Source organism: Scyliorhinus torazame, chromosome 2 (genome assembly GCF_047496885.1).
Source record: "Scyliorhinus torazame isolate Kashiwa2021f chromosome 2, sScyTor2.1, whole genome shotgun sequence".
In the NCBI taxonomy this organism is placed as follows: domain Eukaryota; kingdom Metazoa; phylum Chordata; class Chondrichthyes; order Carcharhiniformes; family Scyliorhinidae; genus Scyliorhinus; species Scyliorhinus torazame.
This window is the reverse complement of record NC_092708.1, coordinates 66,557,682-66,573,114: the sequence shown is the minus strand read 5'-3', so window position 1 is coordinate 66,573,114 and position 15,433 is coordinate 66,557,682. Positions and strand designations below refer to the sequence as shown.

Here is a 15,433-nt window from a genome sequence, read left to right as displayed (position 1 = left end):
GTGACCTTGCCGCCCCTGCTGCCTTCAGGCAGATAATGTTTTCCCTTTGGCTTCTGAACATCCTGCATGGCCAGTAGAGGACAGGTGAGCAGGAGAGAGTTTGCTGGTCTGGTATTTAAATATCATGCCCAGACCTTCGAATCCACCATCTGACGGTGTGCGGATGAATCAGCTGCCGGTCGCCAGGTGTTTCAGAGGGGCAACACACCTGTGCATAATTGCTGAGATTCCAAACATAGAATCCGGTGTGGAACCCATCATTCTGGAGAGCGGGAAAGATGCTGCCGGAGCTGCCTGCCACCACACTTCGTCCTAAAAATCGGGAATTCTTCCCAGAGGGTGGAAAAGGCCAAACCGGGAGAGCTAATTTATTGTCACTCTTAGAGAACCATAAGAGCCACAGAGCATTTTATACATTTATGAGGAAATGTTATGAGGATTGTTGCCATTTAAAGGATGGTTTAATTGAGTTGTTTAAGCCAAGGTCTGTTCAGAACAGTTTAAGAAGTACTGCTAACTGTGTCATGATATTCATAATAAAGGTTTCACCTCAATATTAAATCATCACATTTGTTCTGAGAAATTACTTTCTGATTTCAAAAAAACCTCCTTATAACACACAAAGTGCCAAACCATTCTGGCAGCTGTTTCAAGTTTCTCTTTGGATTTGGGCACCTCGGCACATACCATCTACCAGATATCACACTTCACCTTGGAATGCAATTTCATTTATTCTGCAGCAACGAAAGATGAAAATAAAAGCATCACAAGTAGGCTTACATTAACACTTCAATAATGTTCCTGTGAAAATCCCCTAGTCACCGCACTATGGCACCTATTCCAGTACACTGAGGGAGAATTCAGAATGTCCAATTCACCTAAAAACATGTCGTTCAGGACTTGTGGGAGGAAACTGGAGCGCCCGGAGGAAACTCACGTAGACACGGGAAGAACACGCAGACTCCGCGCAGACAATGACCCAAGCAGGAAATCAAACTGGATCCCTGGCGCTGTGAAGCAATAATGATAACCACTGTGCTACTGTGCCACCCATTAAACCAAGCTACTGAATTAAAATGTGATTTTCCACAAGGAGATTCGGATATAAAGTAAAGTAAACTCGCCATAGTCACAGATGACCAGAGAAAGCTGACTGGTGGGATTTAACCTGAGAATCACCACACCTCGGGCAAGGGAAACGTTAAGAAGGTGAATCTTCATGAATCACCTCAGCCAGTACCGGAATTGAACCCGTGCTATTAGCCTCGCTCTGCATCACAAACCAGCTGTCCAGCTAACTGGGGAAAATGACTGTTACCAGATTATATTTTAAACCTGCAGTCGTTAACATAGGATTTTTAACTTTCAATCTGATGAAGAACTGTTTTATAAATTCAAGAGCAACATTTTTGAATGGATTTAAAACATTGATGCAAGCACGATGCAAGACTAACTTGATCTTAATGCCAACAAATCTGAAGCAAGAATATCTAAGTATTAAGACAATTCTAAGTGAAGTTAACTGGGTAATGGATGACACATAGAAATCAAGTTAATTGTCAATCACTATGAAATGCAAATCATTTTTAAAAATAATTTTCCCATTTTCCTCTCTTGAGCATGGAAGATGGCGTAGGTAACGAAGAACCTCAGCCTTCAGATCCGGAGGGGCAGTTTTCCTGAAGTCTGCTACCTCGGTGAGGAAATCCAACAGATGTTTCCCATTTTCATTCCCTTCAATGAAACACTCTGTGATATCCAGGTCAGAGGGTAGCTCATAGCGATGATACTTCACTCTCATTTCATCAAGCACTTTTTGGACACCAATAAAACCACTTTTGGCAGGAAAATAGGATCCAGCTTTTTTCCAAAGTGCCTGCCATCCTCCATCACCTGCAATATGTGAAATATAATTGTGAAACAAAATGAATTGAAATGTGGATTTGTGGAAATGAGAAGGTTTCAAGGTGATCGAGAAAAGTTGGGTGAGTGGGCAAACAAATGGCAGATGCAGTACAGCATGGCTAAATGTGAAGTTATACACTTTGGTGTGAAAATCAGAAAGGAAGAATAAGAAAGGAAGCATAGCGGTGCCTGCCATAAGGAAACTAGAATGTCAGAAATGCCAAACATCACGTACCAGAAGGCTGTATTATTAGAAGTTTGCCGTTGGTTTCCAGAAGGCTGTGGAAGTACTTGATGGTATCAGGCACACTTTCCACATAGTACAACATCTGGACAAGGGGAAAAAAGCACCAGAAAATGAAAATATGTCCTCATATGAGAAAAATCCTTTCCTCAAAAATAATTGCAATGCAGTGCCTTGAGATTCTGTTTTAGATTGAAGGGAATTCCTGGCACATTTCTGGCAGGAGAGCATTAACATGGGGCTGAACCTGCTTCTGCCAGGGTTTGAACCCTGTATTCTCTGGTGTCTCACTGTCCAAGGGGGAGTTTTGCAATCTGTGGAAATTTCACATCCTGGAATTCAAACATATTCTGGCAGGGCCTCAGCACAGAGCTACTGTGTTCTGTGCTGGTCTTTGGAAAGTCTGCAGTTCTAAAACCCAAAGTAATGACCCCTGAGACAATCAGCTACTTTTTTTTTTAAATTTAGAGTACCCAATTCATTTTTTCCAATTAAGGGGCAATTTAGCGTGGCCAATTCCCCTACCCTGCACATCTTTGGGTTGTGGGGGTGAAACCCACCAGACACGGGGAGAATGTGCAAACTCCACATGGACAGTCACCCAGAGCTGGGATCGAACCTGGGACCTCGGTGCCGTGAGGCGGCAGTGCTACCGACAATCAGCTACTTGACACCAAAACTTCTGAAGATCGCTTCTCCACTGGTTCCATCCAGGACTTCTCCCTTTCACTGGAGCTTTGAAATAATGCTCTGATCGTCCAATGTTCTGTAGCACTAGAAATTTCTGGGACAATAGTCTTTTCCCCAAATTTGTTGTAGTGATGGTTGCAACACTGATTCAAGAGATCAAATTATAAAAATGCTGCCTTTGCATATATTAACAGAGCAGGGTCACCACTCCAGTAATGATGCTTCATCTTAAAAGAGTCAGAAAATGTTGGGATGGATTATTTTGAACTATTGTGGACTTTCCCCTTTTTGACAAAGTCTGACTACTGGGTCAAACCCTGCTGAGTCCTTTATAAAACTACATTTGAGCAAAATTGCCAAGATCAATCAGATCAATTTAGAACATTGAACATAGAACATAGATCAGAACAGCATAGTACAGGCCCTTCAGCCCACGGTGTTGTGCCGACCATTTATCCTAATCTAAGATCAACCTAACCTACACCCTTTCAATTTACTGCTGTCCGTGTGCATGTCCAAGAGTCGCTTCAATGTCCCTAATGACTCTGACTCCACCACCTCCGCTGGCAGTACACCTCTCTTCCTTTTTTGCTCCAGTGAGAAAAGCCCGAACTCCCTCAACCTTTCTTCATAAGACATGCCCTCCAGTCCAGGCAGCATCCTGGTAAATCTCCTCTGCACCCTCTTCAAAGCACCCACATCCTTCCTATAATGAGGCGACCAGAACTGGACACAATATTCCAAATGTGGTCTAACCAGTGTTTTATAAAGCTGCAGCAAAATCTCGCAGCTCTTAAACTCAATCCCCTGTTAATGAAAGCCAACACACCATATTCCTTTTTATCAACCCGATCAACCTGGGTGGCAACTTTGAGGTAACTAAGTACATGGACCCCAAGAACCCTTTCTTCCTCCGCACTTCCAAGAATCCTGCCTTTAACCCCATATTCAGCATTCAAATTCGACATTCCAAAATGAATTACTTCACATTTATCTAGGTTTAACTCCATCTGCCACTTCTCAGCCCAGCTCTGCATCCGATCAATGTCATGTTGTAACCTGCAACAGCCCTCAACACTATCTACAACTCCATCAATCTTTGTGTCATCGACAAACTTACTAACCCACCCTTCCCCTTCCTCATCCAAGTCATTTCTAAAAACCACGAAGAGCAGAGGTCCCAGAACAGATCCCTGCGGGACATCATTGGTCACTGGCCTCCAGGCGGAATACTTTCCATCCACTACCACTCGCTGTCTTCTTTCGGCGAGCCAATTCTGTATCCAGACAGCCAAATTTCCCTGTCTCCCAAGCCTCCTATCTTTCTGAATGAGCTTACTGTGGGGAACCTCATTAAATGCCTTACTGAAATGAAATGAAAATGAAAATCGCTTATTGTCACAAATAGGTTTCAAATGAAGTTACTGTGAAAAGCCCCTAGTCGCCACATTCCAGCGCCTGTTCGGGGAGGCTGTTACGTGAAATCCATAAATACCACATCCACTGCCTGCCCTTCATCAATGTGTCTCGCGACATCCTCAAAGAATTCAATGAGGCTTGTGAGGCATGACCTGCCCCTCACAAAGCCATGCTGACTATCTTTAATCAAACTATGTTTTTCTAAATAATCATAAATCCTATCTTTCAGAATCCTTTCCAGTATTTTGCTCACCACAGACGTATGACTGACTGTCTGTAATTCCCAGGGATTTCCCTATTCCCTTTCTTGAACAGGGGAACAACAATCGCCTCTCTCCAATCATCCGGTAGTACTCCAGTGGAGAGTGAGGATACAAAGATCATCGCCAATGGCGCAGCAATCTCCCCCCTTGCTTCCCATAGTAACTTTGGGTATATCTATCCTGATACTTTTCAAAATTTCCAGCACGTCCTCCTTCTTAATATCAACCTGTTCGAGCCTATTAAACTGGTTCACGTTGTTCTCACAAGGAACAAGCTCCCTCTCTCTTGTGAATACTGAAGCAATATTCATTTAGAGCCTCACCTACCTCCTCAGAATCTCGGCACAGGTTCCCTGCACTATGCCTGATCGGCCCTACTCTCACTCCGATTATCCTCTTATTTCTCACATCAGTGTAGAACGCCTTGGGGTTTTCCTTAATCCTTCCCACCAGGGCCTTTTCATGCTCCTTTCAAGCTCTCCTCAGTCCATTTTTGAGTTTGTTCCTGGCTACGTTGTAACCCTCTAGAGCCGTGCCAGATCCTTGCTTCCTCAGATTTAAGTAAGCTTCCTTCTTCCTCCTGACCACTTCTTTGGTCATCCAAGACTCCTTCACCTTACCATTCCTTCCTTGTCTCAGTGGGACAAAACTATCCAGCACTCGCAGCAAGTACTCCTTAAACAACCCCCACATTATTGTTGTGCATTTCCGTGAGAACATCTGTTCCCACGTCGACGCTACCACCAAGAAAGTATAACAGCGCCTATACTTCCTCAGGAAACGAAGGAAATTCGGCATGTCCACATTGACTCTTACCAACTTTTACAGATGCACCATAGAAAGCATCCTATCAGGCTGCATCACAGCCTGGTATGGCAACTGCTCGGCCCAGGACCGCAAGAAACTTCAGAGAGTCATGAACACCGCCCAGTCCATCACACGAACCTGCCTCCCATCCATTGACTCCATCTACATCTCCCGCTGCCTGGGGAAAGCGGACAGTATAATCAAAGATCCCTCCCACCCGGCTTACTCACTCTTCCAACTTCTTCCATCGGGCAGGAGATACAGAAGTTTAAGAACACGCACGAACAGACTCAAAACAGCTTCTTCCCCACTGTCACCAGACTCCCAAATGACCCTCTTATGGACTGATTTCATTAACACTACACCCTGTATGCTTCAACCGATGTCAGTGCTTTTGTAGTTACATTGTATATATTGTGTTGCCCTATTATGTATTTTATTTTATTCCCTTTTCTTCTCATGTACTTAATGATCTGTTGTGCTGCTCGCAGAAAAATACGTTTCACTGTACCTCGGTACACGTGACAATAAACAAATCCAATCCAATCCAATCCAATTTATGCTCCTCAGCTCCTGTCTAATAGCAGTAGAATTTCCGCTCCCCAAATTAAATACCTTCCCATACTGTCTGTTCCTATCCCTCTCCATGACTATGGTAAAGGTCAAGGAGTTGTGGTCACAGTCCCCGAAATGCTCTCCCATCAAGACATTTGACACAAGGCCTGGGTCATTGCCAAGCACCAAATCCAACATGGCCTCGTCCCTAGTCGGCCTGTCTACATATTGAGTCAGGAATCCTTCCTGGACACAGCTGACAAAATCTGCTCCATCCAAACCATTTGCACTAAGGAGGTTCCAGTCAATATTAGGGGAGTTGAAGCCACCCATGACAACAACTCTGTTACCTCTGCACCTTTCCAAGATCTGCCACCCAATCTGTTCTGCCAAATCTCTGCTGGTATTGAGGAGTCTATAGAAAACTCCCAATAAAGTGATTGCTCCTTTCTTGTTTCTGACTTCCACCCATACTGACTCAGTAGACAAATCTTCCTCGACTACCTCCTTTTCTGCAGCTGTGATGAACTTTCTAATTAACAGTGCCACTCCCCCTCCTCTTTTATGTCCCTCCCTATTCTTCTTAAAACATCTAAACCGTGGAACATCTAACAACCATTCCTACCCCTGAGAAATCCATTTCTCCGTAATTACCACAACATTGTAGTTCTAAGTACTGATCCATGCTCTAAGTTCATCTCCCTCATTCCTGACACTCCTTGCATTGAAACAGACACACTTTAACCCATCCCACTGGGTGCAACTTTGCCATATCAACTGTCTATCCTTCCTCACAGACTTGTTGCATACTATTTCTGCCCATTCAACAGCTACCCTATCCTCTGATCTGGAGCTCTGGTTCCCATCCCTCTGCCAAACTAGTTTAAACCCTCCCGAACAGCTCTAGCAAACCTCTTACACAGGATATTGGTGCCCTTCCTGTTTATGTGCAACCTGTCCCTCATGTACAAGTCCCATCTTCCACAGAACGTGTCCCAATGATCTACATATCTGAAGCCTTCCCTCCTGCACCAGCCCTGTAGCCACGTGTCCAGCTGCACCCGTTCTCTGTTCCTTGCCTCACTAGCATGTGGCACCAGTAGCAATCTTGAAATTACTACTCTGCTCGTCCTGCCCTTTAGCTTCCAACCTAACTCTCTAAAATCACTTTTTAGATCCTCATTCCTTTCCTTTGCTATGTCATTGGTGCCAATGTGCACCATGACTTCTGGTTGCTCCCCCTCCCCCTTAAGAATCCTGTAGATTCGATCCGAGACATCTCTGACTCTGGCACCTGGGAGGCAACATACCTTCCGGGAGTCTTGTTCACGACCACCGACTCTCCTATCCGTTCCCCTAACTATTGAGTCTCCTATCACTATCGCTTTTCTATTTTCCCCCTTCCCTTTTGAGCCATAGAGACCTGGCCGCTCTGGCCTTCCACTGGTAGGCCTCCCCCCCAACAGCATCCAAAAGGGTACACTTGTTTTGAAAGGGAATGGCCACAGGGGATCCCTGCACTGTCTGCCTGTTTCCTTTCCTTCCCCTGACTGTAACCCAGCTACTCCTGTCCTGAATTTTGGGTGTGGTTACCTCCCTATAACTCCTCTCAACACCCCCTCTGCCTCCCGGATGATCCGAAGTTCATCCAGCTCCAGCTCCCGAAAGCGGTCTCCGAGGAGCCAAAGTTGGTACGCTTACTGCAGTGGGGACACTAGTGGTGTCCCTTATATCCAATGTACAACAGGAGCAGCATGCAACTGCCCTAGCTTTCATCCCCTTTGATCTGAATTCCCAAAAAGAAATTTAAAAGGAAAAAACAATTGAAGATTAAACACCCATTAGGCCCTTAAAAAATATACATGCTGCTACTCATGTGGTGATGTGCATCAATGTAAATGCATGTAGACTAGCTAGACACTAGAAGGAGCACCAGTGACATCACACACACACACACACTCAATCAGTTAGATAGGACATGACCAATGGACATTCACGATGCACACAGAGGTGACCACAGGAGGGCATTACACCAACCCATATATAAAGGACACCACACACATGATCTGCCTCTTTCCAGTGGAGACAGTCAGTGAGTAAAGACACTGGGTTGATTCAATATTACACCCACCACGTGAATTGCAGAAACTGGTTAGTCAGTCTGGGTAGCTATAGTAGGATTAGCAGTAGTGCCAAACCTGAGCAATAGAAGTGTAAATAGTTTAATAAATGTGTTGAAGTTATCTCCACGTCTGAACCTTCCTTTGTCAAGTGCACCACAAGGAAGCCGCTTATGTTACACCTAGAACATAACAAATCTTGGTACCAGGACTGAACTGTTTCAATCCATACAGCCATACCTCAGTGTACAGTGACAACCAGCGATGATACCCAGGCAAGATGTTCAAGATTTGGGTTCCGCAGCAGCTCCAGTGCCACGGCGATCTCCGCGTAAACTGGCGGACATTCCGGCAAATGTTTGAAATCTTCTTGGTAGCAGCCGACATAGAAGACGTGGCCGATGCTTAAAAGACAGAGCTTCTGCTCACCATCGCCGGGGCCAGAGCAGAAGAAATCTTTTTTAAAATTCAAGTTCTCCAAAGGGCAAAACAGGAGCGATTTCCAGGCAGTCCTGGACAAATTCGGCAAATACTGTGAGGAAAACACACTCCAACCAGAAAGAAAAGGTAAGAGAAGCACCAGTACTCACCACGAGGCCGATCCCGGACCATCCCGGAGCAGAGAACAATATTGATCGGCGGCCATCTTTCTAAAGGGGCTGCACTTACGCAGTTGCGAGTCGCCGCGCATGCACAATCACAAAAACAACCCCAGTACAGGAACAGCGATTTGCACATGTGCAAACGCTTCCTACGTATGATGTCACATGCGTCATGACGTCAGAGGCCCTGGACCACGCCCATTTGAAGTGGAAATGTCCCAAATCAAAGAAAAAATCTTTTAAAGCTGTAAAACAACCTTCTTTCACCTGGAATGACAGCACAATGCCTCAAATTGAACCAGGAAATGAAATTAATCTCCAAAGAACCCTGCAACAAGCAGTTACTTATGCCCAAACCAATGATTCCGACCTTGAATACTTCGATACCGACCTTTACATTTTCTCTGGACCTCGCGAGCCCAATGCCAGCTCCGACGCAAACTCCATGATATGGTCCTGGAAGACAACGACTCAGACGAACCTTTTACCTTGGGAGGCTACCCCAGTACCAAATCCGATCTGCAACTAGACGTGTTGCACATTGACGACCCCGACGACAGATTCTTCAGATTTGAGGATCTTCAGCCCAGCAGATATGCTCGTGAGTGCAGGATTATGCTGCGGCCTGAAACCAAGAGACAGCGAGCGGTACAAGCCCACAGAGAGCGGCCTGCTGCCACACAGAGCGTGGTCCACGCACCGCTCAGGGTTCCCGACTCTACGAAAGAAGACACGCAAGACTCCACACCGCAATCCTTGCATGAACAAGAAGTGACTCCAGTGTCACAAGCCTCCACAGCGAGCGCGTGGACAGATTCCACGATAGAAGAAACGCAAGACTCAAGAGCACAGTCCTTGCACACACAAGACGTGACTCCGGTGTCATAAGCCTCCGCAGCGAGCTCGTGGACAGCCTCCACGATAGAAGCAACGCAAGACTCCGACGTGCAGTCCTTGCAGAAACAGGACCATGAAGGTCCAGCAACCTCCTCTGACCAACTAGCGGCAGACGATGCAAGTCTGCCATGCTCAAGTACACAGCCAGAAGACTATGCCAGTCTACCATGCTCCAGTGCACAGCAGGAAGACCATGACGGTCTATCATGCTACAGTGAAGAACAAAGCGACAATGACAGTCCAAGCCCAAATGAAGGACAACAGCAAGACAATGACAGTCCACCCACATTGCTTGCACCACCAGACGAAGACTCTGACAATTTACCCAACCCAAGTGAACAACATGCAGCTACTGAGGCTCTACCCACAGTATGTGAGACAAGTGACGACAGCATACCACTTCCCATGCAAGATGTGCAAAGTGACAGACCTCGGCTAGTGTGTACAGAGGCACTTGACGATCACTGTGAGACTATTGGTGACTCCAGTGACACCACGATACTTCCACCCTCATTCGCTCAAACCTTTCCACAAGTCAATGCATTCCTGCATGTTCCGACTCCAGACGTGCAGCTTCAAGAAATCTCAGCTGACTCTAGTGAACCTGCTAAGACTCCGGACGCGGAGCATCAACAAACCAACACTGACTCAGTTAAAACAGACCAGACTCCAGATGGGAAGCAACCAAATGCCGACTCTGATTCGCGTAAGCTGGACTTTACTCCAGACAGGGAGTGCCGCAACCTCAGTGATGGCACGCTCAGGGTAACAGCAGATGCCACAACGACAGGAGATGGATCACTTAACAATTACACTGGGTCAGTAATAACAAGCAGCACTACAGTCCAAGAGGAATACACCAATATTCACCACAGCTACATCCACACATTTTTTTCCACACCAGCAGTGCAGCGAATGACAGCTCATGCTGGACAAACCCAGTATTCAGGCATGCAGCAGCCAGCAGTCTATGCAGCATATTCTCAAACAGGCCAGCACTACGGATTGCCCACTAATGGAATCAAGACCGAAGGAGAACTACCGCAAGTGCAATCTGCACTACAGACTGGATGCCTTAGTTACAGCCCAGGATTTGCTGCACCCCAGCCTGGCCAGACAGCATATTCCTATCAGATGCAAGGTTCTAGTTTCACACCATCACCAGGTATTTATGCAAGCAGCAATTCTGTTTCCAATTCGACAAGCTTCAACGGATCACCCTTCCTGCACAACATGTGGCCAGAACCAGTATGTACAGTCTTATCCAGCTTCAACATATGGCACATCCATGACCTCGAATGATACTGTTGATGGTACCTCTTTAACGTCAACACCTTATCAGCTACAATATGCCATCCAACAGCACCATCACAAACATCGAAAAAGAAAGGGACTCCAAAGCAGACAGCGAAGTGATTTGACCACTTCTTGGTTCCTGCGGCACAGGAAAGGTTCTTCCTTTGTCCTGTGGTTCCTGATGATTGATAGATTTTGGCCTCGCACATTTGATTTGGACTTATTGTTTAATCACTGTTCTCATGACGTGTATATACCTTACCTTATCAACCTGTTCTTTGTTCAATTTTCTCAAAGTGTACAGAAAATATGTAACATATAAAAAAGGAGGGATGTGGTGATGCGCATCAATGTAAATGCATGTGGGCTAGCTAGACACTAGAGGGAGCACCAGTGACATCACACACACACACTCAACCAATAGATCAGTTAGATAGGACACGACCAATGGACATTCACGATACACACAGAGGCGACCACAGGAGGGCATTACACCAACCCATATATAAAGGACACCACACACATGATCTGCCTCTTTCCAGTGGAGACAGTCAGTGAGTAGAGACACTGGGTTGATTCAATATTACACCCACCACGTGGATTGCAGCAACTGGTTAGTCAGTCTGGGTAGCTATGGTAGGATTAGCAGTAGTGCCGAACCCGAGTAATAGAAGTGTAAATAGTTTAATAAACGTGTTGAAGTTATCTCCACGTCTGAACCTTCCTTTGTCAAGTGCACCACAAGGAAGCTGCTTATGTTACACCTAGAACATAACAAATCAACTCTCTCAAATGAACCCTCTAAAATTGGTGATTCTGCTGAATGATACAAATATAGCTTGCTGCCCCCTAAAATAAAACTGGCCTGTTTCTTCAGGTAAGAGGTCCCGAGAAATACTAAGCCCGAATCTGGCCCGCACTGGATTTATTCACTTACCGCCCGCTCGGTTCCGCCCACCGACTGCTGTTCCCGCAATTTCCTGCTTGTTTCTTCAGATAAGAGGTCCCGAGAAAGGCCTCAGGACCTCTTACCTCTTTTTGGGAGGTATTTGGGAATGAAAATGGAAGCTCCATTGATCCCCAAGTTAATGCTTTAACAAGTGTCCTGCATTAGGATTGCATTGTAGAGGGCAAACAATCCCCAGGTGGAGCTGAGGAAAATAACTGTAGTACCTTGTAGGGCCAGAGATGTGGCAGAACATGTGCCTATCCCATTATGTTCCATTCTCCACTCAGAATTATTTGAAAACTCAGGTGACAAATTAGCAATGGTAGAATATTTGGTCGAATGATATCAATCTTATTAAAAAGTGAGAAATTCATTTTTATAAGAGCACAGTATGACAATAGGTTAATTGATAATGAGGAAGTGCACACATTATGCCAGAAAAGGTAATTTATGATAGAAACTGCTTAATTCCTGCCAGGATTTCTTCCCTCCATAACCCAAGGTTGTTTAAGCGAATTGTAATGACTCTAGTCTTATCCGAGCAGATACCACCAAGGACTGTGTTTGTCCTACAATATATCTCTGGCTTCAGGAAAGGCTCCCCAAAATACATTTTACAAAAGACACTTATATACAGAGTAGATTCTCTCTGGAGTGCATCTGAACCACAAAGTCTCAAAAATGTATCGAACAGAATGTGCTATTGAATTGGATGGAGGGAAATTTGTTGAGTGTATTCAGGAGGAATTTCTCATTCAGTATGTGGATGGACCGACTAGAGAGGGGGCAAAACTTGACCTCGTCTTGGGAAATAAGGAAGGGCAAGTGACAGAAGTGTTAGTGAGGGATCACTTTGGGACAAGTAACCATAACTCCATTAGTTTTAAGATAGCTATGGAGAATGATAGGTCTGGCCCAAGAGTTAAAATTCTTAATTGGGGCAAGGCCAATTTTGATGGTATCAGACAGGAACTTTCAGAAGTAGATTGGGGGAGACTGTTGGCAGGCAAAGGGACGGCTGGTAAATGGGAGGCTTTTAAAAATGTGTTAACCAGGGTTCAGGGTAAGCACATTCCCTTTAGAGTGAAGGGCAAGGCTGGTAGAAGTAGGGAACCCTGGATGACTCGAGATATTGAGACTCTGGTCAAAAAGAAGAAGGAGGCATATGACGTACATAAACAACTGGGATCAAGTGGATCCCTTGAAGAGTATAGAGATTGTCGAAATAGAGTTAAGAGGGAAATCAGGAGGTCAAAAAGGGGACATGAAATTGCTTTGGCAAATAATGCAAAGGAGAATCCAAAGAGCTTCTACAGATACATAAAGGGAAAAAGAGTAACTAGGGACAGAGTAGGGCCTCTTAAGGATCAACAAGGACATCTATGTGCAGAGCCACAAGAGTTGGGTGAGATCTTGAATGAATATTTCTCATCGGTATTCATGGTGGAGAAAGGCATGGATGTTAGGAAACTAAGGGAAATAAATAGTGATGTCTTGAGATGTGTGCATATTACAGAGGAGGAGGTGCTGGAAGTCTTAAAGCGCATCAAGGTAGATAAATCCCCGGGACCTGATGAAATGTATCCCAGGATGCTGTGGGAGGCTAGAGAGGAAATTACGGGTCCCCTAACAGAGATATTTGAATCATCGGCAGCCACAGGTGAAGTGCCTGAAGATTGGAGAGTAGCGAATGTTGTGCCCTTGTTTAAGAAGGGCAGCAGGGAAAAGCCTGGGAACTACAGACCGGTGAGCCTAACGTCTGTAGTAGGTAAGTTGCTAGAAGGTATTCTGAGAGACAGGATCTACAAGCATTTAGAGAGGCAAGGACTGATTCGGGGCAGTCAGCATGGCTTTGTGCCTGGAAAATCATGTCTCACAAATAAGTTTTTTGAGGGGGTGACCAAGAAGGTAGATGAGGGCAGTGCAGTAGACGTTGTCTACATGGACTTTAGCAAAGCCTTTGACAAGGTACCGCATGGTAGGTTGTTGCAGAAGGTTAAAGCTCACGGGATCCAGGGTGAGGTTGCCAATTGGATTCAAAATTGGCTGGACGACAGAAGGCAGAGAGGGTGGTTGTAGAGGGTTGTTTTTCAAACTGGAGGCCTGTGACCAGTGGTGTGCCTCAGGGATCGGTGCTGGGTCCACTGTTATTTGTGATTTATATTAATGATCTGGATGAGAATTTAGGAGGCATGGTTAGTAAGTTTGCAGATGACACCAAGATTGGTGGCACAGTGGATAGTGAAGAAGGTTATCTAGGATTGCAACGGGATCTTGATCAATTAGGCCAGTGGGCCGACGAATGGCAGATGGAGTTTAATTTAGATAAATGTGAGGTGATGCATTTTGGCAGATCGAATCAGGCCAGGACCTACTCAGTTAATGGTATGGCGTTGGGGAGAGTTATAGAACAAAGAGATCTAGGAGTACAGGTTCATAGCTCCTTGAAGGTGGAGTCGCAGGTGGGCAGGGTGGTGAAGAAGGCATTCGGCATGCTTGGTTTCATTGGTCAGAACATTGAATACAGGAGTTGGGACGTCTTGTTGAAGTTGTACAAGACATTGTACGGCCACACTTGGAATACTGTGTGCAGTTCTGGTCACCCTATTATAGAAAGGATATTATTAAACTAGAAAGAGTGCAGAAAAGATTTACTAGGATGTTACCGGGACTTGATGGTTTGAGTTATAAGGAGAGGCTGGATAGACTGGGACTTTTTTCCCTGGAGCGTAGGAGGCTTAGGGGTGATCTTATAGAGGTCTATAAAATAATGAGGGGCATAGATAAGGTAGATAGTTAACATCTTTTCCCAAAGGTAGGGGAGTCTAAAACTAGAGGGCATAGGTTTAAGGTGAGAGGGGAGAGATTCAGAAGGGCCCAGAGGGGCAATTTCTTCACTCAGAGGGTAGTGAGTGTCTGGAATGTGCTGCCAGAGGTAGTAGTAGAGGCGGGTACAATTGTGTCTTTTAAAAAGCATTTAGATAGTTACATGGGTAAGATGGGTATAGAGGGTTATGGGCCAAGTGCGGGCAACTGGGACTAGCTTAATGGTAAAAACTGGACGGCATGGACTGGTTGGGCCGAAGGGCCTGTTTCCATGCTGTAAACTTCTATGATTCTATGATACCCAAAGATTTCAATTTTCAGTTCCCTTTTTTCATTCATTTACGGGATATAAGACATCACTGGTTCGGCCAGCATTTATTGTCCAAAACCAGTTGCCCGTCAGAAGGTGGTGGTGAGCTGCCTTCTTGAACCGCTGCAGTCCTTGAAGTCTAGGTACACCCACTGTGCTGTTAGGGAGGGAGTTCCAGGATTTTGTCCCAGTGACAGCAAAGGAAGGCGATATATTTCAACGATATAAGTCAACGTGGTGAGTGACTTGGAGGAGAACCTCCAGGTGGTGGGGTTCCCAAGTATCTGCTGCTCTTGTCCTTCTAGATGGTAATGGTCGTGGGTTTGGAAGGTGCTGTCCAAGCAACAGTGCATCTTGTAGAAGGTACACAGGTTGCCACAGTTTGCCCGTGGTTTGAATGTTTGAGGAAGAAGGAACAGTCAAGAGGGGTGTTTTGTCCTGGATGGTGTCAAGCCTCTCGAGTGTTGTTGGAGCTGCACCCATCCAGTCAACTGGAGAGTATTCCATGACACTCCTGACTTGTGTCTTGTGAACAGGCCTTTGGGGGGTC

At 45.5% G+C, this 15,433-nt stretch overlaps 1 protein-coding gene across 1 annotated transcript in view; it reads right to left on the bottom strand.

Moving 5' to 3' along the window:
* Nucleotides 1-712: 712 nt before the first annotated feature.
* The window catches only part of LOC140406662 (histamine N-methyltransferase-like), a 78,923-nt gene continuing 64,202 nt past the window's right edge, over nt 713-15,433 (bottom strand). Inside the window, exons 6-7 of the mRNA XM_072494667.1 lie at nt 2,141-2,234; nt 713-1,893 (exon numbers count right to left, since the gene is read on the bottom strand). Of these exons, the coding sequence (XP_072350768.1) occupies nt 1,553-1,893; nt 2,141-2,234 (435 nt within the window). The 3' untranslated portion in view covers nt 713-1,552. The remainder of the gene's footprint in view (nt 1,894-2,140; nt 2,235-15,433) is intronic.